The sequence below is a fragment of the Merops nubicus genome, unplaced genomic scaffold (genome assembly GCF_000691845.1).
Source record: "Merops nubicus isolate BGI_N331 unplaced genomic scaffold, ASM69184v1 scaffold19138, whole genome shotgun sequence".
Lineage (NCBI taxonomy): Eukaryota > Metazoa > Chordata > Aves > Coraciiformes > Meropidae > Merops > Merops nubicus.
In genome coordinates this window covers 2,514-24,220 of record NW_008625344.1, presented here as the reverse complement: position 1 = coordinate 24,220, position 21,707 = coordinate 2,514, and the positions used below count along the sequence as shown (strand labels likewise).

The window sequence follows — 21,707 nt, the reverse complement described above, 5'->3', positions numbered from 1 at the left end:
CTTTCCCTAACACTAAGCCTGCTAAGGGTTTCATCCTCAGCACGTAAACAGGGCACTTAAAATGCTCAAGACATGTCATCACCCAGCATTTGCTGCTTCCTTTAACCTCTGAAGTGCTAAACATTACCACAGCTGGAAGGAGGAAAAAAGCTAAATAAAAGCAGAAAACAAGTTGTGCATCAAATGTCAAAGAAAATTTTCCATTTGCAAAGGCAAAGAGCAGGAGCTCAGAAGCACAGGACTGACATGATTATAGATGCAATGCAAACTGCTAGCAGTCCAGTCACCTTTCAGGAGGTCTTACAAAGTATAAGCAGTCCATAGAACCCCCTAGGGCTTGGGTTACCAGACTTACAGATATGCTCCTACTGTCATAGAGTCCCTTCAGGTTGGTTAGACCAGGGCAGCGCATGGTTATTATTTTGTTATGCCCTCACTAGGTCCTTGTGCACTCCATGCTCTTTCAGGGCCTGTGTTTCACTGCAATTTGAGGATGTTCACACAGACAGGGGAAGTGGAGAACACAGGGCTGGTGGCTTCTGAGAAACCCAAGAGAGCTGGTAATCATGATGGTCACGAATTTAGTTCACTAGGTCATCGCTACCAGTTTGATCGTGATAGGGAACTGACATTTATTCTGGTGCCTTAGTAAAGTTCATACAGTTGTTTGTGCTTTTGGTTTTTCTGAACACCACCAAGAACATTCGGTTAACTCTTTCTTAGTCAGGTGTTATATCACACTGTGACTGCTACAGCCTAATGTCCTAAAAAGGAAGAATGAAGTAGGGCACAGAGTAGTGGACTTCACTTCAAAACCAAAAATACACCTGCTCTTCCCAGCCTACAGACAACCGTGTCATGCTGGCGTGCCAGATGTTCCTGGGACAGTGTCTCACCAGCAGAATGTTTTCTGGTTCTTAGTATAAGCCTTTGAAGCACTTCCTCCTTTCATCTGCTGAATAACTGCCAAGGATTCTTGCTCCATGTCTCTGGCAGTGAGGCAGAGTATGAGAGCCTGGAGCCAAAGAGGGGGACAGAAGAGGGCTTGGAGCAGTGCTGCTGTTCTAACTGGGCGTAGTTGAACTTGCCCCATGTCTGGGGTTCATCAGAGACCTTCCTCTGCTCTGTTTACATGCTAGAGCAGGTGAGGCATTTGGGGTAGCAGAGCTAATTGCTTGGTGAAATGTCAGAGCTTTCCCAAGATGACAGCTCATGCTTGTTCTGGTTCACTATTATTTGATGGAGAATCCTTGCAATGAGCGTGGGTTTTCTGGCCTTCCTTAGCCTTCCTGCTGGCTTACACAGTATAGTGAACTGGATCATGATGAGATTGATCCATCTTCTACTTTGCTTTTGGTTCGAATGCCAAGAACAATCTAAAGAAAGAAAGGCACTTCAAGCTTGTAATTATCAGAATGTCTTCTTCAGCTCCTGATAACTGGCACAGAGCAGTTCAACCAAAAGCCAAAGAAGGGGATACAGTTTCTTCAGGAGAAGAACCTTCTTGCCACCCCCATCAACAACAATGAGGTTGCCAGGTGGCTACGGGAAAATCCTCGCCTGGACAAAAAGATGATTGGGGAATTTGTGAGTGACCGTAAGAACATAGACTTGCTGGAAAGCTTTGTTGGGTGAGTATCTTCCTGTATCTCTTTAGGCAGAAAACGGTGAAAGTTAAAATTGTTCAATGATAAAAAAAAAAAGCAGTAGAAGAGTAGTTCCTGGAGGCACTGGATTTGCATTGCTTGGCTCTCCATGTACCCTCGTGCCTTAATTCTATGCATCTCTTGCATATGGTAACACCTACATATAATCCAGTGTGATGCATGAGCTCCTTTCAGTAGGGCCAGTCTCTGTGAAGACTGGAGAGATGACTCCATACATAATCACCTGTGGAATTGTTGACTCTTTTATTGGTTTTGGGTTTTTTTGGGGCGGGTTGGTTGGTTGGTTGGTTTTTGCCTGTTCATGGTGTATTTTTTTCCTCTCCTCACCCTCCCCTCTTTACTGTCTGGTCTCTGTGAAATCTAGTATTCTGATGCTGAGACAAACAGGATTGTAGTCAGTAAGTTTATCCCAACTTTCCCATCCTGTTTCAGTTTCTCATTGCCTTCCATTCTTGTTGCAGGACTTTTAGCTTCCAAGGTTTAAGGCTGGACGAAGCCTTACGACTTTATCTAGAGGCCTTCAGATTACCAGGAGAGGCGCCTGTAATCCAGAGACTCTTGGAAGCCTTCACAGAACATTGGAGGGTGTGTACTTGGTGGGCAGAAAGCTCAAAACTGTGTTCCTTCCTGTGCATCTGCTTGCCACGATGGATGTGTCAGATCAAACTGCCTATATAGGCTTATTGTGCCCTGCAGGCAGCAGCTGTTGTTCTGTAGGAGATGGCCATGGCACATAGATTTCCAGGCTCCTTTTGGAAGTTGGAGGCAGAGCCTTTGCCTTTTCATTTGTTCTGGAGATGACTGAGTACCGTGGGTAGGAAAATGACTGTCTTGGGTCACTGATACTGCTGTTCCTACAGGACTAATGTGTGCACACATTTGCCTTTCAGAAATCAAACGGGTCCCCGTTTGCCAATAGTGATGCCTGCTTTGCCCTGGCCTATGCAGTTATTATGCTGAACACTGACCAGCACAACCATAATGTCCGCAAGCAGAACGTCCCAATGACTCTGGAGGTGGGTGTCACCAGGGCAGGCACGTGTCTCCTCTGGTTTCCTCCTCTTTTTATCTCAGTGGCGTTCTGTTTTTTCCCTGGCATTCATCACTCATTCATCACAATAAGCTGGTGCAGAGCGCTGAAGCTGAGTGCAGTTGGAGAGGGGAGCTGTGGGCAAGGGGCAGTCTGAAGAAATAAAAGCTTAGCAGACAGCTTGCCAAGTTTGTCAAGAGGCTTGTGCATGCATGAACAAACTGTATCCTAAGACATAATAAGAATGAGAAGATTGCTAAACAGCTGCAGCCTTCTAGAGAGTTCAAGTCCTGTGAGTGGCAATGCAGTGGTACAGACCTGTCATTCTGATGTCCAGCCTCAGCTAAGCATGTGTTATGCTGTGTCTCTGTTCTTTCTTTGAGTGGAGACAGGGGTTGCTGCACACTCCTGCAACTTAAAATAGCATTTAGTCTGAACTTCAAGACTGTGCATTGAAGAATGCAGGAGAATCTTCTGGTCCCATGGAAAACAAGTAGAGTACTGATCCTAGGCAAGCAGTTAAAGTTGGAGATATTAGGAATTAATGTTGGTGTAAATATTTTTTCAGGAGTTCCGGAAGAACCTGAAAGGTGTGAATGGAGGCAAAGACTTTGAACAGGACATTTTGGAAGACATGTACCATGCCATCAAGTAAGAATGTCAGCTCCTTGTACACGGAAAGCAAACTAGAGTTGTTTGGTCTGCAACATCTCTGGAGAGTGGAGAGCCACTTGCCAATCGTGTGCCTATTTCCCTCAGACCAGCTTCCAGCTCCATGTGGGGCTGTGGTAACAAGCTGGTCACAGTGATTGCACTGTATTTCTATCTTTGGATTCTTGCCATGGTATTTTAATCCACAATGCTTAAGCTAAAGTTAAAAAAATATGGTACTTCTATCAACATGTAAAAAAGAATGGCTGAGCAAGACCAGTACCTGTGAAGTGGCTTGTCTAAGAAGGCTCTTTCTCCAGACCAGGCCTTTAGACTTCTTCAGAACTTTTTAGGTAGTAGTAGAGGGAGTATCTCATCCCCAGGAGAGCACTGGTATCCTGACATAACATGCTTAGATCATGTTTTCATACATTCTGCTTTTGAGTCTTCATATGAGGCCTCTGTCCACTCCCATCTCTTCTGGCACCCCTGAAGCTCTTGGCAGACTGACTGGTGTTTGAGAATTCCTGGTAGCTGAGGCCCTTTTCTGCACAGACTAGCTCTGGGCAGGGAGCTTTAATAACAGCTCAGAAATCTAGCCTATCAATAAATCCAGGCCCAGCCAATTTGAAGCTGAGAGGATTACATCTCTGAGGAGACAGGATATGACTGACTCTCAGCTGGTTGCAGCCTGCAGTGGCAGGCAGTGGCTGGGCTGGAAGCAGGGCAGTGTGATTAGGCTGACCCTCCCTTTTGAGCCTTCTCCAGGCAGGTGGGAATGCTGCCTGTACTAAGGATCTAGAAACTCTTCAAGATGTAGTTCTAGCTTTCAAATAAATTTGGAAATTTTGATTGGCTTCTCTCCTCTGAGGGTTATTTTAATGTTAATGTTTTGAGTAGTATCTTGAGAATATCCTCATATATTTTCAGTTATCTAGTGCCTCTGTCCCAGTCTGTTCCCTTTTATCCTCCCTTTACCAGATACTTCAAGTTTTTCAGTATGTTCTTCTGTATGAAGGCCTTCAGTTTACCAGCATTTTTGAAATGCTGAGGTCCTGAAGAGATTGTGCACTACTCTGTACAGACTACAGTCTGATTTGGTTTGGTTTCTTGATTTACCTTTAATTTTGTACTACTGGCCTTCTGATATTTGATTTTGGCATAAAGTGAATATTTACATTATTCTTATACAAGGGTACTTTTGACTGCTGTTGACTTCAGTGGTATAGTTGGTTTTTTTTTTTTCTTCTTTAATCTGGGAGTATTGAGATGTGCAGAGCACTCTTAGCAGGGTGAGAGCTGGGATGGGAAGGTGGACCTGTGCCAGTGTGCTGTCCAAAACTGCCCATCATTTAACTGCAGTATGTATTGCATTTTGCACTTGTAATGTTAGGTAGCTGCTTCTTCAATACTATCTTTAAACAGTTGCTGCTGAGAGCCACCAGGCTTTCTATCCAGGATATCAAAGAGAGGGGCAGGGGAAGCAGGCAGGCCTAGAAAAACAGACTGTTTCAGGAGCTTGTGAAATCACCCCAGAGTAGGTATCGCTTAGCTTTGGGACTGTGTAATGAAAGGCACTGTGTAAATGTTAAGTTTGGCTCAGGATGAAAAATTCAACCTTTTTGCCTTCCTCCCTGGTAGAAATGATGAGATAGTGATGCCAGAAGAACAGACGGGCCTGGTGAAGGAAAACTATATCTGGAATGTCCTGCTACACCGTGGTGCCACTGATGAGGGAATATTTCTCCATGTGCCTCCTGGAAGCTATGACCATGATCTCTTCACCATGACGTGGGGGCCAACCATTGCAGCACTTTCTTATGTTTTTGACAAAAGTTTAGAAGAAACAATCATCCAGAAGGCTATCTCTGGTTTCAGGTAATTCTTGCACTCATGAAGACCCAGGAGAGTTAGAGTGTGGCCATTGTCCTGTTTACCTGCTAGAGACATCACAGTGAATATCAACTGTTACTTTTGCTAGCAGTCAAAGAACATTTTATTGTGACCTGTGATCCTCTAGTTTTATTCAGTCTTTTGTATTGATTCATCCCATCTTGGCCTCTCTTGGTTGCCACTCATGGTTTGGCTTGACTGCTGTGTTGTAATAAGCTAAAGTGTCTGCAGTGTGTATTTTTTAAACTCCAACCTGGCTACGTTTGAAAGACCTGCTGACATAGCTGTGCTGCTTAGAAAGCAAGTGGGGAAAAAATCACTTTTCACTTACACAATGAAGCTGGCAAAATTCCTGTATGTGAACAAACATCTCATGTATCAGGCCATAGCTGTGGCTGAATGGGATGGGGGATTTTTTTTCTTTTTTCCCTTTCACAGATGAACAGTGTTCAAAAAAAGTGCTATCTGTGAGAAATCATATTGGAACGATCTTTGGTCATGCTTAGATCCAGACCAAATGGTACCTTAAGCACAGTTTTAAAGCTCTGTTAATATATTGCTGTAGCCACAAACACCTGAAAACTGGACCATCCATCCTACTGCTAATCTCAGTAACTCTCTTTTATGTCAAAACATGAGATTAGGTATATTGGCTCAGGTGAAAGTGGTCTGTCTGTTTAGACTCACTTCTTGAAAGGGATCCTTGCATCAGCACAGACAAGTATCAGGATGAAGATAGATGATTTGAAGGATAATAGTAGGCTTCTATACATTAGCATTCATTATGGGTGCATGGAGAGGAAGATACACAATGTCAACAGAGAAGCTTTCTGATTTGCTGTCCTGTAGACAGATTTGTCTGTGCTGACTTTTCTGTTTTCCTCTTTTCCCCAGGAAATGTGCAATGATTTCTGCTCACTATGGCCTTAGTGATGTGTTTGACAATCTCATAATTTCTCTCTGCAAGTTTACAGCCCTCAGCAGCGAGGTGAGTTTGCAAGGAGAGGAAAGAAGCATGGCTTGTAGCATATCTGAGCTCTTTTCCTCTGTTAAGCAGCAACATTTGCTTATGTTAGTTTTTACAGTATCTGTGGATATCTATCAGCCCCTGCCCAGAGTTTTCTAGAGGAGGCAATGAAAAGCATATCATGAAGTAAGACTTCCATACAGCAGGTTCAAATGTGCAGAGTTCCTTCTACTCACTCACAAGTGACTATACAGAGCAGAATGCCAGGATGTAAAACTGTTTATTCTGCCTACTTGATCTGAGGAGACTTGGATCTCCCTGTGATCAAGACAGTGATCATCCATGATCCCAAGCAAGTTTATGCATTTCAGCCATTGAATATTTAGTTACAAGGCTTATGTGGTGCCAAGAGGGACTGTTGGGTGAGCGTAGGGGCTGTGCATCCACCCAGCAGAAACGGGCTAGGAAAACAAATGCTTTGAATTGTTGTTGGTGTGTGGAGTCTGGCAATAAGATCAGCTGTTACCCCCATTTTTGGCAAGCCCTAAAGACAGTTCCTGTAGATGGTACTGTGAGAATAAATTCAAGGTACAGTGGTTGCAGTAAGCTTTTTTTTTCCTTTTTTCCCAAATGTGTATGTTACAGTGGCAGCCTGGTTTTTTTCCCCAAGGTATTTAACAGTGTGTGACAGTTCCTGTAGATGGTACTGTGAGAATAAATTCAAGGTACAGTGGTTGCAGTAAGCTTTTTTTCCTTTCTTCCCAAATGCGTATTTTACAGTGGCAGCCTGTTTTTTTTCCCCAAGGTGTCTGACAGTGTGTGGCAGACCATGCTTTGTGCTGGAGAGGAGTACATTTTCTCCTGTGTAAGGAGAAAATGACAGAAACTCCTTTAAAAGGGTCAGAACTCCCACAGAATTTCACAATATTACTCTGAGAACTAGTGTGAGACCCACAGTAAGCAGAGTAGAATTGCCATACATACCAAAAAAAAGGAAACAAGATCATTCCAGACTGAAAGCATGTGAGTAAAAGGCTAAACCAGGTGATTTCTTTTTTTCCTCCAACCCTTGAAGAGATAGCAGAAAAGGAACAGTCCTACAAATTACAGGCCGAACGTAATGGAATTAGGATGCAGGGAAATTGAATTGTTTGAACTGGGTGTTTTGTGTCACTTGTGTTCTGGCATTGGTAGCAGTGAAAAAGTACCAGGCTGACTATTAAAAGACAAAGAGATCCCAAGTAGTGGTGTTGTTTTAGGCTTATTCTTCCTTCACAGCTCACAACAGTAAAGATGAAATATGTGATCCTTCCCAGGCATACCAGACCTCGAGACTACCAATACATAACACAAGGAGAGGAATGTCTGCCATGAAACAACTGTTTGACACAGATTTATACAGTAGAAGCAACTAGACTAAGCCCTCAGAGGCAGCAGTTGTTGTCAGCTGCATCCTATCTAGTTATAAGACTGGAATCTGGAGCAGTCTGAGGTCTGTGTAAATTAAGCAAGCATGTCTTTTGGTGATGACGTAGAATCAGGGGCTTCTGGGTTCGAAGAACGCTGTGAGTTCTTATCTTTGGCCAGATTCCAGTTACACCAATTACTTTCTGCTGTCCCAAATTCCTGTAGGGCTTGGAGACAGTAGTGGGATATGACAACTGAACAAATATTTGAGAGACAGTCTGGTGGGAGGGGAAAAGGAGGGGCTGTCTTCAGGGGTTGGAGAGACAAAACAAAGAGCAACTGTTAGAAAGCAAGGGAGGAACATCAAAGTGCCACTTAGCTGCTAAGAGGATCTTCTGTCTTCTTTCTCCTTTCCTGATGAAGGAGTAAGTATGGGTTTTGTCCACATAAGCAAGAGAACAGAAAGTCCATGGCTTATCAAAAGGGACATTGCAGTGAGCTTAAGTAACTGCAGAAACATGGAGCATGTTACAGTGTCAGTAGCTCACATGGTTGATGGGTTTTTTTCTTGGTTTGGCAACATATACTTTGTTGGTTTCAATAACTTAGCACACTTTTTTTTTTATTATTTTGAAAAGCTGTGAGTTGAACAGATTATGAGGAATTGTGATCCAGCAATTATTGGCAGAGACTGCATGTCAGGGTTCATCCCTCTTGCTTTGAATCTTGCTGTTAGGTAGTGGCAGGAGTAGCTTTGCAAGTCAGTAATGCTTTTGGCCACAGTTTCCCTCTCTAAAGGTAGAGTGGAGTAGTTGCTGCTTCCAGAGGTGATGTGGTACTTTTCGTAGAAGGGTTTGGCCCTGAAATGAGTTCCCATAGCAGCATAAATCAGTGAATTTTCAGCAAGCACTTTGAAAATGTTCTGTATGGTTGTTGTTCTTGGAGAGCTCGGGTGGTGGGGTGCCAGGGCTTGTGTCAGGTAAGCTGTCTTGTCTTTGCTCTTGTGCAGAGTGGCTGTGAGCTGAGGAGTTAGCAGGAGTCCTACACAGAACTGGTGTCTTTCCCGTAACCGGTTCTGAACAGTCTGCCCTAATTTGTATTGAAAAGAAAACATCTCTTGCTGACTGATTGCCACCCCCTCTTCTCTCCTGCAGTCTATTGAGAACTTGCCCACTGTTTTTGGAAGTAATCCCAAGGCCCATATTGCAGCTAAGACTGTGTTTCAGCTGGCCCATCGCCATGGTGACATTCTGCGGGAGGGCTGGAAAAACATCATGGAGGCCATGCTGCAGCTTTTCCGAGCAGAGCTGCTGCCCAAGGCCATGGTGGAGGTAAAAATAGCTAGCCTGTGGGTAATTGAAGGGTAAGGGAGTGGGAAGCTGCCTTTTCATAGAACCAGTTCAAAGAGGAGGAGAGCTCTCTTGCAGAGGCCTGGGTTTGGTCAAGTATGTACAGAGCTAGAAAGCCTGCAAGTGTGTAGTGTTCCAGTTACGTGCAGGCTCCAGTTTCTTTCACAGGATTTCTTTTTTTTCTTGTTTTACTTTTTGTTGGATCTGAGAAATTCCAGCATTCATTTTACTTGAATTTAGGATTTTGAATAGTGTACTGTTCTGGTTCTGTGTAAAAAAGGGTTCAGGGCAGGACCCACATGGAACAGAACTATGTACTCACCTTCCCCCCGCAGAGAGAGAGAGATTTTGGAAAAAAAAACCAATTGGGAGTTAAATGGAAAAAAAAAAGGGAGGTAAGAAAAAATATATACAAAGATTAGGGGAAATACAAAAGTAAACAAAATATACAAACCCCTCAGAAATAGTTCCAGGGTCCCATGGAGCAAAAAGCACGCACTCGACCCCGGAGCTGCAGGGCAGGAGTGCCATTGGCACCCACTTCCTGCCTCTTGTCAGAGTGTGTGTGGGAAGGGGAGGGAATACAATGGTTCACCCTCACCCGGGGTCCTCCCAGGTGCTGGAAGGTCACACCCCCACTCCAAGCCTCAAACCACAACATGTACAGAGGAAGGACATGCTTATAGGCATGAAGTATTAGAACGTAGCATTGGTATTAGACATAGAACAGATAGGGGTGACACTTGACTTGAAGGGGTGAGGGAGTGAGGAGCTGGGGTTGACTATCTGCATCAGGGTGGTTGGGTGTAGTGTTTTATCACTGAGTGAAACATTATGGCCTTGGGGGCGAGGCAGCAAAGAAGTAGACATATGTATGTTCTGGTCTGTCTTCCAGGTGGAAGACTTTGTGGATCCTAATGGCAAAATCTATCTGCAACGTGAGGAGACACCATCCAACCGGTGAGTGGTGTAGATGGATGGCCCAGGCAGTCCTTTTAGTGCCAAGCTTGAGAATAATATAACTTCATGTTTTCTTAAGAAAAACTCACTGATGCTGGTGTCTTCTGATTTGCAGTGGTGAATCTACAGTGCTGAGTTTTGTTAGCTGGCTCACCCTCAGTGGGACAGAGCAATCTGGTATGAGAGGGCCATCTACAGAGACACAGGAGGCAAAACGAATGGCTCTGGAATGCATAAAGGTAACCTGCAGGCTGTAACAGAACCTGCTTTTGGTCGTGGTGACAGTACGATGTGGAACAGGCAACAGAAGCATAAAGATGCAGGCTTCTAGGCAGTATTGCAGGTTCCAGAGGACTTGTAAGAAACTATAGAGGACCCTATCTGCATTGACAGCTAAAGAGTCTTATGTGCTGTTAGGCACAGGTGTAGTAACAGATGAAAAGAGAAACAGTTCCTCACAAGAGGCTGAGATCCTCCCTTGGTATCACAGTCCTCTAATTGAAGAAAATTAATAAATTCTCAACTGATTAGTCTTTCCCAAGACAGTGTTAAGGCATATGGTGTCAGCAGTTCTGAACCATGGGTTTGAGCCATATGTGGACAGAGGAACTCCTGTTAAAATCTGTCTAGCACAGATGAAGTTCTGTTAAAGGTAATTTGCGTGAAGGGTGAACTATCTGGCAGGAGTTTTCCTCCAGGCAATTGTGTTAAAGCCACTACCTATATTTCCTGTGAACAAGCTGTGTTTCTGGAGGATCTGTTTGTATGCCTTCCCCATCTCCTGGATGCACCAATCTCTTTTCTGTCTTCTGCAGCAATGTGATCCTGAGAAGCTGATCACAGAAAGCAAATTCCTTCAACTTGAATCCCTCCAGGAGCTCATGAAGGTGAGAGAGAGACTGGGCAAGGGATTGGACTGGTGATGGAACAAATATGCTGTGCATGATCATGGATGTGTGCTGTATGTTCATCTAGCTTTTCTGTCCCCAGAGGAGGTCTCAGACCTATTTGGGATATGAAACCAGTCATTAGTTCAGCTGTTAGATGTAACTTCTGTGCTGGCAGTTGCAATTCGCTTAGTAGTAGAGGAAGACATAAAATTATGAAATACATCCTAAAAGCCTTGAGGAGGTCATGGTAAGTGTTTGAAAACGTGTAGCTCTGTGTGGGAGATTAAGGTTGTGATTTTTCATCTTCTCTGGTGTGCTGCATGATGAATGATAACATTCTAAAAGGCCACTTGAGAAGCAAGAACTTTACAGAAAGACTTGACTGTGTCTCCCTATGTCGTGTGATACCTGGCTGCTGCAGGAGGTGTAATAAGGCTGGACTCAGTAGCCTTTGGGTGCTAGAGAAGCTTATCTCCCTGGGGGAAGGTGGTTGGTTACTTGCTTGTAGCAGTGGCTTCTCAGGCTGATGTGGAGTTTGAGACCACTCCAGCGTGTGGAATGAATGTGGCTGCTGCTCATCATCTCCAAAAGCAGTGGGTGCAGTGCAGCCCGTGCAGGGATGCGGTGGGGCCGGCAGGGTGTTGCCTAACTGCATGGCTCCTTCAAGCCCAAGAGCCTTTTGCTTCAGGCTGCTGTAACTGCAGTTCACCGGCTTCATCAGTAGGGTGTGCAATGCTGTTGAGACCTGCTAAAACAAAGGGAAGGTTTATTTACCAAAGTCTGCTGCAGAGGTTCAGAATAGGTACTGAGTTTCAAAATAAAGAGGAGTGAGTAAACTCCAGACAACAATACTTAAAACGGCTAAAGCAGAACTTGCTCTCTGGACCACACAAAGACCACTATGTTGCTCTCATGTGGAGAAGTGGTAAGTCAGGTTTCTGTGTGCTACCTCAGCTTCAGGGGAACACTTTGCTCTCACTCCTGTTATGTCAGTAATTCTCCCTCCTTGTCCAAGCTGATGGCTTCAGAGGAATAGTTCCAGTATTTGTAGTCATTCCTATGTCTGCTGTTTCTGTGCTTCATGTATTCTTGGGAAGAAGCTACTGGGTTTCAGAATTCCTCTCCATCTGAGGCACTTCATCAGCATTTAACATCTTTTAAGTTCATATTGCACCTTGCATGACAAAATATATATATATATATATATATATTCCATATATTTAGCTTGACCTCTAGCCAATGCATTTTTGATAGACTATGTATGACCTCCCTAAACAGTGGAGTGCAGTTTTGCCTAGACTCAAAGCATTCTGTTGGTCCTCGCTTGTTTGTCCTTCAGTTCTTGGGACTTGTGATTCAAAAACATCTCCTGGCTTTTCTAGGCTCTAATCTCTGTGACTCCTGATGAGGAGACATATGATGAAGAGGATGCTGCCTTCTGCTTAGAGATGCTTCTGAGGATTGTGCTAGAGAACAGGTATGACCTTGAAACACACGCAGATTCACTGTAAATGTCCCTGCTTCACTGCAGCTGCTGCCTGGGTCCAGGGAGTGAGTTCCTTATGGGCTTGATTTGCCAGCTGAAGCAGCATGTGGCTGTAATTTCAGGCCTTAACAATTCCAGTCTAGCATGTGCAAACAGAGGGGCTACTCGCCCATGAATTACTGCTTCATATCCTGAGAGCTGGAGAGCACAAACTAAACTCTGAGGGGAGAATTCTCCCACCCGATTGCTTCTCAAGTAATGAAGTAAATAAGAAGTTTGACAGCTTTGTTATTTCTATGTGTCTGTTCTTTGATCTCCCCGCTGGAGTTTGGCCTTGAAATGAAGAAATACCAGGTTGTCTAGAGTGGTGGGAGAAGCGGCTGGATTCCTCTTGTCTTATCTCCTTTCATCCTACCCTTTCCCTCCTCCTTGTTGTGGCTAGGGACCGTGTGACCTGTGTCTGGCAAACCGTCCGAGACCACCTTTACCATCTCTGTGTCCAGGCCGTGGAGTTCTGCTTCCTGGTGGAGAGAGCGGTGGTGGGGCTGCTGCGGCTGGCCATCCGCCTCCTCCGCAGGGAGGAGATCAGCGCCCAGGTGAGGGGCTTGGGGAGTTGCTTACGGGGCTTTGTGGCTGCACCTGGCAACACAGGAAACCCGTTGCTCTTGGATGGACCTGTATTTAACCTGTCTGTGCTGTCGGTAACAACAAACAGCACTTGTAAGTAGCCCTAAGTAAACGAAGGGGCACTTTGCCGGGGAACGGAGTGTACGTAGTAGGAGATTAGGTTACACTTGTCTCCTTCTCTGGCCAGGTTCTCCTCTCATTACGTATCCTGCTTATGATGAAGCAGAATGTGCTGTCCAGAGTCAGCCATGAGGTTGCCTATGGCCTCCATGAACTCCTGAAGACCAATGCTGCCAACATTCACTCTGGGGATGACTGGTACACGCTGTTCACCCTCCTGGAGTGTATTGGTTCTGGAGTGAAGCCGCCTGCAGCCCTGCAGGTTACAGCGAGGGCAGATAACGACACAGGTAAGACAGGCCAGCTTTTGCTAGGAAATCTGATGCCTGCCTGCCAGATAAGCAGCTGCTTCCTCAAGCTTTCCAATTAGCAAAGGGGACTGCAAGAAAACAAAGCTGATATTAAACTACATTAGCGAGATTAAAGACCAGCACCTGCTGTTCACTCCTACCCCATGGCCTGTCCCTGTCTGTTCTCTGCCATCTCTTCCTACTCTGTGAGCAGCAGTCCAGGTGCTAGTCCCTGGGGGAGCAGCGAGAGGAAAACTGATATCAGTTGTAGCAGCTGTAGAAGGTCTTTGCTCTACCCAAGGAGCTTTTTCGGCTGGTTGTGGTCTGGTGCCTTGGGTAATATAGCCTTAATCTCTCATCTGGGTGTGTAATGTAAACCCAGCTGTTGTTCTTGTCATACACGCTTCTTTTGTGGGGCTGACTCTTTTCTGTCCCCATTTTAAGGATCTCGTAAAGTGAGTTGTGCTTTCAAGTTCTATTTCCAAATCTGTTTTTGTTCAGAGTGCCTGAACCATTCCCACAAGAGTGACCCACTGTTTCCCACTTCTCTTGACTGTGTTAGGAAGACAGGCTTTTCAGCAAACTGCCTCTGTTTTGCTTGAGCCAGCTGGCAATGTGTCTCAGGCTGACAGCTTCAGACTTGTAAAGCAAACAGCCAGAAAAGACTTCACCAGGAGCCTTTGTTTTCCTCTCTACTTTTCTAGCTCTTCCTTGCTAGGTCTTGATAGTTTGTGCTTGACAGATGGGAGGAACCTGATGTTGCAAAATGCCTGTGGCCTTTGCCTCCTGGGCTAATGCTGTGCTGTCTTCTTGCACCTTTCCCCCCCCCAGCTTGCTGACTGAGCAAACTGCTCAATTAATTGTACCACCTTGCACATCAGAACATTAGTTCTCTTCACCTCCTTCTGAAAGTATTTGGTGCACTGTGTTCACAGTCTTGTCTCTCTGCTGGTGATCTTTTAGGTAATGTTGAGTGATGGAGAGAATTACTTTTTGCTTCTAAACAACGTTTTATCTGTAGCTTAAAACCGATGCTTGCAAAGACTTATGGGTTTGGGACATAAGAAATTTAAGATTATCCTGAAGGTCAAGGAAGCTAGATCTGGCAGGTGTGGAACATGCTAATGTAGAATACTGTTCATGAGAGAGTTTACCAGTATTCGTGTGGAGCTGAGTGACTCAAGAGATTCCGTATGAGTCATGTCATTCTGTGTTGTCCTTTTGGAGTTGTCCTGGATGAACCTGGCACCTCCAGTAGTTCTTAAAGCGTGTACATCTGATTCTTCCCCAAGGTCAAAGCATTGGACTTCCTGGCCCTTTTAAATCCATGGTCAGGCTGACAAGTGACATAGCAGAGGATGGAAAGCCCCTTCTCTCTGAAGGACAAAACCAAACATACCCAAAGGGTAGAAACCATGTCAAAGATCTGTGGTTCCTGTTGTCTCCTACGCATGCTCCTGTCATAGTTGTTCTTCCTTTCACAGGAGGAGAGGCTGGACCTAGTTTCTTTCAGGCCCCACTTGGTGGTTCCTGGCTGATGCTTATCTGACTAATCTGGATTACTCTTCCTTATCCATGGCTACTCTTCCAAGATTTGGCTTTGATCTAAAATCCATGCCTTTTGTCTTCAAGGTGCTCAGTCAGACAGCGAGGTCTCCTCCTCCTATCACCCAAGTGACACGAGCCTGGACCGTGGCTACACCTCTGATTCCGAGGTGTACACAGACCATGGGAAGCCAGGCAAGATGCATCGGTCGGTGACAGATGTGGATGTTGTGAACAGTGGCTGGCTAGTGGTGAGTAGCCAGTGGGCTTCTGGTGCTTGAAGAAGACTCCTCCTAGCATGGTGAAAGAAAGAAAAAGACAATAGAAAAGAGAACTAAGATAAGCTGACGATGTAGAGGGAAGATGGGGAGGAGATGCAGATGGAGAGAAGAAAGCTTGGAGGCAAATGAGGAAGAAAGGGAAATGGATCTTACAGAAACATTACCTGTTGACTTCAGAAGAAAGGCCCTTTCAGTGTGTTCATGAGGATCTGCTTGTTGTGCCACTCAAAGAAAAAGACAATAGAAAAGAGAACTAAGATAAGCTGACGATGTAGAGGGAAGATGGGGAGGAGATGCAGATGGAGAGAAGAAAGCTTGGAGGCAAATGAGGAAGAAAGGGAAATGGATCTTACAGAAACATTACCTGTTGACTTCAGAAGAAAGGCCCTTTCAGTGTGTTCATGAGGATCTGCTTGTTGTGCCACTCTCTCCTGCTACCCTCTTGCTGTGCCCTGCAGGTGGGAAAAGATGACATCGACACCTCCAGGTCCACTGCTGGGCTCAACAGGCTGGGGCCATCTCCTCTGGTCAACCAGTACAGCCTGACTGTGGGTCTGGATTTGGGTCCACATGACACAAAGTCTCTCATGAAGTGTGTGGAGTCCTTGTCCTTCATTGTGCGGGATGCTGCCCACGTTACACCCGAGAACTTCGAGCTCTGTGTCAAAACCATCCGCATCTTTGTGGAGGCGAGCTTGAATGGGGGTAAGATGGCCTGTGGTTTGACATGCAGTATGGGGCTTGTGGTGGCCAGTCAGCCAGAACTGTCAAGTGTGCTGTCAGGGAATGAGTCTCCAACTCCCAGAAAATGATCTGCTGTGAGAAAAGTCTCCCAGCTCCTGCTGGCAATGGGAACCTTACTCTTATTCCTCTCTGGGATGGAGGGGAAGTCTGGAGCTGATGCAGAGGTAACAGTATTTGCTGTTGCTGAAGGCTGTTCCTGAGGGGTGCTGGGTACCTTTTCAAGCGGGTAGTTGTCATTTCACAGGGCGGGGCCCTCCACTGGGGGTATCAAAATCTGGCCACTCTGTGTCTTGAAAGGCAGAAAATTTTGTCATGGAGCGTGTCTCTGGTATGTCACTGCCTTTTGCTTTCTAGGCTACAAGTCCCAGGAGAAGAGGGGGAAGAGCCACCGGTATGACAGTAAATCCAGTCGGATTAAAAAAAAGCCAAAGGAGAGCTCCACACGGCGATCCCGAGTCCTCAGCCAGCACCAGGCACACACACACAGTGATGAGGATGAGGACGAGAGCATCCCTGCAAGCTACCACACTGTGTCTTTACAGGTTAGTCAGGACGTAAGTATAGCAAGGATTTCCTCCTCTCCTTTCCCATACTGGGGTTGTGCTAGGGAGTCGCTGGGGTTCTTCATGGGGCTGCGTCGTGGGTCAGTGGGTACTGGATGCAGACGGTGGCTCTGGTGGCAGTGTGGTTCTGCAGTGAAAGAGGAAGATAGCAATTTGGACAGGCAAAAGCAGAGCAGCAGTGGAGAGTACTCTGTAAAGCAAGGGTGGGGTCTGGAGCTGTGAGTCACTAGTAGGTAAGATGGGTGTGGATCAAGGGCATCTGAAGGCATGAAGTTCATATAGGATTAGTGGTGAATCTGATGGGGCAGCTGAGCTTGTGGACAGAGGAAAGCCCTGTGGGCTGAGGCAGTGGGGTTTTGAGTACAGAACACTGGGCTGAGGGAGTCATTTCTTCTTCCAGATGGTACTTCAAAGGTGTGAAGGCAGGGGCCTGCTGACTGCCAGGCTGTTGGACCTCAGTTCAATAGTAAAGTGACTAGAGTGCTGTCGTTTGCCCATATAGAGCTTTTCTGAGTGAGCTTTGTGTCTGCTTCATGTTTTTTTTTAACTTAAAAAAAAAAAAAAGTTGCAGAGTTGTCCCTGGGCAGCATATCTGAGTCACTGGGTTTCTCCTCCTGCCTGGGAGGGTCAGTGCTCTGTGCCAGGAAAGCCTCTGTTCTGGCAGGATTGGGATGCTGTTCCTCGAAGATGGGATTGACATGGCTACTGAACTGACTCAATCTTGCTGAAGATAGCTGGCACTTCACTTAGGGAGGGGACAGCAGGGCCTGACACCGTCTCTATAGCTATACATGGTCATGTACATACAGGAAGCAGGCTTGAGTAGCTGTGAGCCTTTTAGCATTAGTTTGGGGAAGGGCAGAGGCCAGAGTCGCTTCAGAAGTTGAAGTCCTATGTGTTGCTTAATGTGATGTTTGACTTGCAGCTCCTGGACCTCATGCACACCTTGCACACGCGAGCAGCCACCATCTACAGCTCCTGGGCAGAGGAGCAACGCCATCTAGAGACAGCAGGGAGGAGAGTCGAAGCAGATTCCCGAACGCTGTGGTCCAACTGCTGGTGTCCTTTGCTGCAGGGTAAAGCCACCCCCTTGTGACGAGAGCGAGCAGAGGCACTTCCAAAACAACAGCGGCACTCGGGAAAGTTGAGGAGCCAAGAACTAGTTGCAGAAAGCAGGCAGAGGTTGTTTTTAGGGTCTGCTATAACTGAAAAAGAACTTTGATCAGATCTGGGAAGGTATCTTTAGCATGAGTTAGGTGCCAGCTTGCATCAGGACCTGACAGGAGATTGTGGCCCGGAACAAGTATGATCCTTTTTTTCTTTTATTTCTCCTTTATTCCCACGCAGAGAGTGTTTGATCTTCATTAGTCTTTCCACTCTAGACTGGGGAAGTAGGGATGTGACACTTCCCCTGCAGGCTTTGCCCTGAATCTCTCTCTTGCAGGCATAGCCTGGCTGTGCTGCGATGCCCGGCGCCCCGTACGGATGCAGGCACTCACGTACTTGCAACGGGCCCTCCTTGTACATGACCTGCAGGCCCTTGATGCCCTGGAATGGGAGTCCTGCTTCAACAAGGTAACCTCCTGGCTGGGCTGGTCATGTAGGCAGGGCAGCAGCATCACGAAGAGACAAGCTCTGTGTGCAGGAGTGGCAGAACGCTGTCCTGCTTTAGCACTGTTTTCTCGAGCAGCGTGTTCACCACAACAGGCAAAGTGTTCCCTACTCTGATTCTGTGAAAAGTTCCTCTCTGCTTAAGCTTCTGACAGGGCCTCTTGGGGTATTTAAATGAATCCATTTGTTTCCACTTGCCATTGCTTCTCCCATGCTTTCTGCCTAAAAGCCAGTAGTCCCAAAAGCCAGCAGTCCCAAAAGCCATCTCTGTCCTGTAAGGCTGTCTATGCAAATCTCATCAGTCATTTTTCAGCTCTGAAATACCAATCTGTCTGATCCGACAGGTGCTGTTTCCTCTGCTAACCAAGCTACTCGAGAACATCAGCCCAGCTGACATTGTTGGGATGGAAGAAACTAGGATGAGAGCCTCAACACTGCTCTCTAAGGTGAGCATGATTCTGCTGCCTCTAAGCTCGGGGGAACCATGTGCCTCAAGGAAACCGAACTGTTTGTTGTGTTAGCTTCTCAGCATCTCAGATCTGGATAGGAGTCAGTGTACTAGTTTGACTGTCTTCAGTGCTGGGTTTCTTCACCACCTTCTGCTCTTGAGACATGCCTTCTTTCCAGAACTGTCTCCATGATCCTTACCTTTTGGAAGAGTTGTTGGGAGGGCATTTGTGACTTTACGAAGGACGGAGAGAGAATTTTTTCACCTGACATTAGTTGAAGACAGTCTGTTCTAGTAGTGAAATGATGCATGTCACCAGCTGATAGTACTGACCTAAGGCAGAGAATGCAGAAGGGGTGGGAGACATGGTGATGCAGCCTCATGCAAAGCAAGACAGGCTGCACTCCTCTTCGTATCCATCTCAGAAGAGTGGGGGCCTCTGGCATCCTTGAGCTGGGCCTGTGCACGTTGCTGGCCTGCCACAAGGAGGGGGAATTCCAGATGTGCAGGACTGGCTGGTCAAGCTATGAGCAGCAGCCCTGGTACTACTTGTTGACAGTAGTTGTATTCTTTTTTGTAGGTGTTCCTACAGCATCTCTCCCCGCTGCTCTCACTGGCCACCTTTGCTGCCTTGTGGCTGACAATCCTGGACTTTATGGACAAATACATGCATGCTGGCTCCAGTGACTTACTGGTAAGGTGCTGAAAGTGGTGCTGCAGTGCTTTGAGTAACCGTTCATCAGTTTTAACCTTCTAAACCTGAAAGGTGATTTGTTGTTTTTTTTAACCTTTTAATCTTTCCAAAACCATTTTGTTCCATGGTCTATCCCCTTGGCCTCTGTTTGCAAGGCAACCCATCAGGTGTTTAGAGCTTTTGTTCATTGTTATATATCACTTCTCTGTGTCCTGAGGAGTGTCTCTGATTGCAGCTGGAGGCCATCCCAGAGTCGCTGAAGAATATGCTGCTTGTAATGGATACAGCTGGGATATTCCACAGTGCTGACTCAAGGACAGGCTACTCGGATCTCTGGGAGATCACCTGGGAGCGGATTGACTGTTTCTTACCTAGGCTGCGGGATGAGCTCTTCAAACAGACAGTCATCCAAGGTATGAGGGCTGAGCAACCTTAAGAAAACAGGTCTTGGACTTAGTGCTTGCACCTTGTCCAGTACCCAGCTGCCATAGTGCCTAAATGCTGATAAAATGATAGGTGCAGGAGGCTGTGGGAGCTTGGCGCAAGTAGGGCAGGCTAAGGGTGGGCAAAAAGAGCGAGCAGCCTGCTGTGTGGGCTCACTGCTTGTTTTGTTTTCCTAGATCCTGTCCCCAGCGTAGCAGTGGAGCAGCAGCATCAGAAATCAGCCGTGTCAGCCATGCCCCCTTCTCCTGCAGGGGATGTGAGACCAGCCACCCACCTGGCTCCTTTGGAGAAGCCCTGTGAACTGAGTGCCAGCGGTGAGTTCTGTTTTGCTTCTTTCTGGAATTTTCTTCTCAGCACTGTAGCATAGACCTGCTTTTCCTTGGTTTAGTGTAATTTACAGTGACCAGGCTTCTGCTGCTGTGGAACTGTTGTGTTTCCAAACAGATAGGTTGTGGCCTTCTTGCTGAGGTTATTGGGATGGGCAGAGACTGGGGCAGAATGCCAGTGATGGGCTTCTACTCCTCAGGAGGGCCTCGTATGAATGGGTGTGGAAGGGACAAGTCTGAAAAGGCCCCTGGGTTGATCTTCAGCCCTGCTTAGCTGTAAGCTGAAAGGTGACTTTGTCAGGGCTTGTGTAAGGATGTATTTTTCTCTTCCTTTTCCCAGAGTCTGAGAGAGCCACTGCACCTGCCTCACCCAGCATCAGCACCTCTGCCTCTCCTTCTTTCACAGTATCAGTTCCAGCAAAGACAAGCCCTGTTACAGATGTACCTCCTACAACAGCACAGCCACCACTCATCCTGCAGCCTCTTGCCTCTCCCCTGCAGGTTGGGGTGCCGCCTATGACTCTGCCAATCATTCTCAACCCAGCCCTAATTGAAGCCACCTCTCCTGTTCCCCTCCTAGCTACTCCACGGCCCACTGACCCCATGACAACCTCTGAAGTCAATTAGTTTGAGGGCATCTGAGAACTGTCTGCTGCGGAAGCTCTGTGGGTGGAGAATGCTGGCCAAATGTTCTCTGGTAGCGGGCATGTTTGCTTTAGAAGATGATGCTAGCCTAAGCAGAAGGGCTGCTGCCACAGTCTCCCTGGTGCACGGCACATTCTGCTCCCTTCTTGTGGCAACCACCTAGAAATCTGCCTAGAAATCCCTGGAGGGGTGCCCAGTTCCAGTGACCAGTCTCCTTCCTGCCTTCACAATCTCAGGGGCCAGGCGACACCCACACCCAGCAGCCTGGGACCAAGCTGCCACCAGTTCATCTGATGAAGAGGAAAAGCTCTTGAATGTCACACCAGAGGGTCTGCAGTGCAGGACTGCCTCTCAGATTATTCAGCCCAGTCCCTGTACGATTCCCCAGCCATTCCTTAGCTTCCCTGCCTGTGCTTCTGGTTGCACTGCTTTGTTTGGGCTCTGGACATGCCTAGGTTCAGCATGTTGAGAATGTTGTATGGGAATGTCAATTGCTTACAGTGCAGCTCCCAGCTTGCTACCTAGGGCTTCTTGTCTGCTGTAGCCACATGCTTTCCTTCTGCAGCGTGGATCACAGCAATCCCTGTGCCAGGCAGGGAGCAGGGGAGCCTGGTAGGGGTGGCACTGCTTTCCTCCTGCAATGTCATCAGGCTTTCTGCTTGAAGGGAGCAAACTCAGAAGGCTCTGCCTAGTTGAGCAGATGAAATGTACAGTCCCGTGAGCTGAAAGCAGAGCACCGTGGCAATCTCTCCAACAGCATCTGGGGGGCTGCTCCCTGGGCGTGCACAGCAGTGCTGTGTTGTCCACCACTCGCTCCACTGGCCTCTTGGTGTCCAGCCCCATTCCTTAGGAGAACACCTTCTTCAGCTAGAGAAAACGTGGGGGTCTGTGGCCCCTGCTGACAGATGCCTAGCAAGTCTGCTGTGCTTTGTCTTGGAAGCTCTGCAGAGATTGTAACCTTCTGCATCTTGTAGTTGCTGGGAGCCCACCTCCTTCTCCAGCTAGAACACCCCTGCAGCTGAGGCCCTGGTAGTCATTTCTGTGCTTCTGCCTTGCAGCAAGGATGTCC

The 21,707-nt window shown here is 46.8% G+C and overlaps 1 protein-coding gene across 1 annotated transcript in view; it reads left to right on the top strand.

Annotated features, from left to right (window-relative positions):
- Positions 1 to 20,620, top strand: part of GBF1 (golgi brefeldin A resistant guanine nucleotide exchange factor 1) — a 101,342-nt gene extending 80,722 nt beyond the window's left edge. The window contains exons 18-40 of the mRNA XM_008945654.1: positions 1,429 to 1,631; positions 2,129 to 2,252; positions 2,558 to 2,683; positions 3,266 to 3,348; positions 4,990 to 5,226; positions 6,136 to 6,229; positions 8,770 to 8,946; positions 9,860 to 9,924; positions 10,040 to 10,163; positions 10,740 to 10,811; positions 12,197 to 12,291; positions 12,743 to 12,896; positions 13,115 to 13,337; positions 14,970 to 15,133; positions 15,622 to 15,868; positions 16,262 to 16,461; positions 17,396 to 17,546; positions 17,915 to 18,045; positions 18,426 to 18,527; positions 19,110 to 19,223; positions 19,459 to 19,636; positions 19,844 to 19,981; positions 20,334 to 20,620. Of these exons, the coding sequence (XP_008943902.1) occupies positions 1,429 to 1,631; positions 2,129 to 2,252; positions 2,558 to 2,683; positions 3,266 to 3,348; positions 4,990 to 5,226; positions 6,136 to 6,229; positions 8,770 to 8,946; positions 9,860 to 9,924; positions 10,040 to 10,163; positions 10,740 to 10,811; positions 12,197 to 12,291; positions 12,743 to 12,896; positions 13,115 to 13,337; positions 14,970 to 15,133; positions 15,622 to 15,868; positions 16,262 to 16,461; positions 17,396 to 17,546; positions 17,915 to 18,045; positions 18,426 to 18,527; positions 19,110 to 19,223; positions 19,459 to 19,636; positions 19,844 to 19,981; positions 20,334 to 20,620 (3,489 nt within the window). The remainder of the gene's footprint in view (positions 1 to 1,428; positions 1,632 to 2,128; positions 2,253 to 2,557; positions 2,684 to 3,265; positions 3,349 to 4,989; positions 5,227 to 6,135; positions 6,230 to 8,769; positions 8,947 to 9,859; positions 9,925 to 10,039; positions 10,164 to 10,739; positions 10,812 to 12,196; positions 12,292 to 12,742; positions 12,897 to 13,114; positions 13,338 to 14,969; positions 15,134 to 15,621; positions 15,869 to 16,261; positions 16,462 to 17,395; positions 17,547 to 17,914; positions 18,046 to 18,425; positions 18,528 to 19,109; positions 19,224 to 19,458; positions 19,637 to 19,843; positions 19,982 to 20,333) is intronic.
- Positions 20,621 to 21,707: the final 1,087 nt, after the last annotated feature.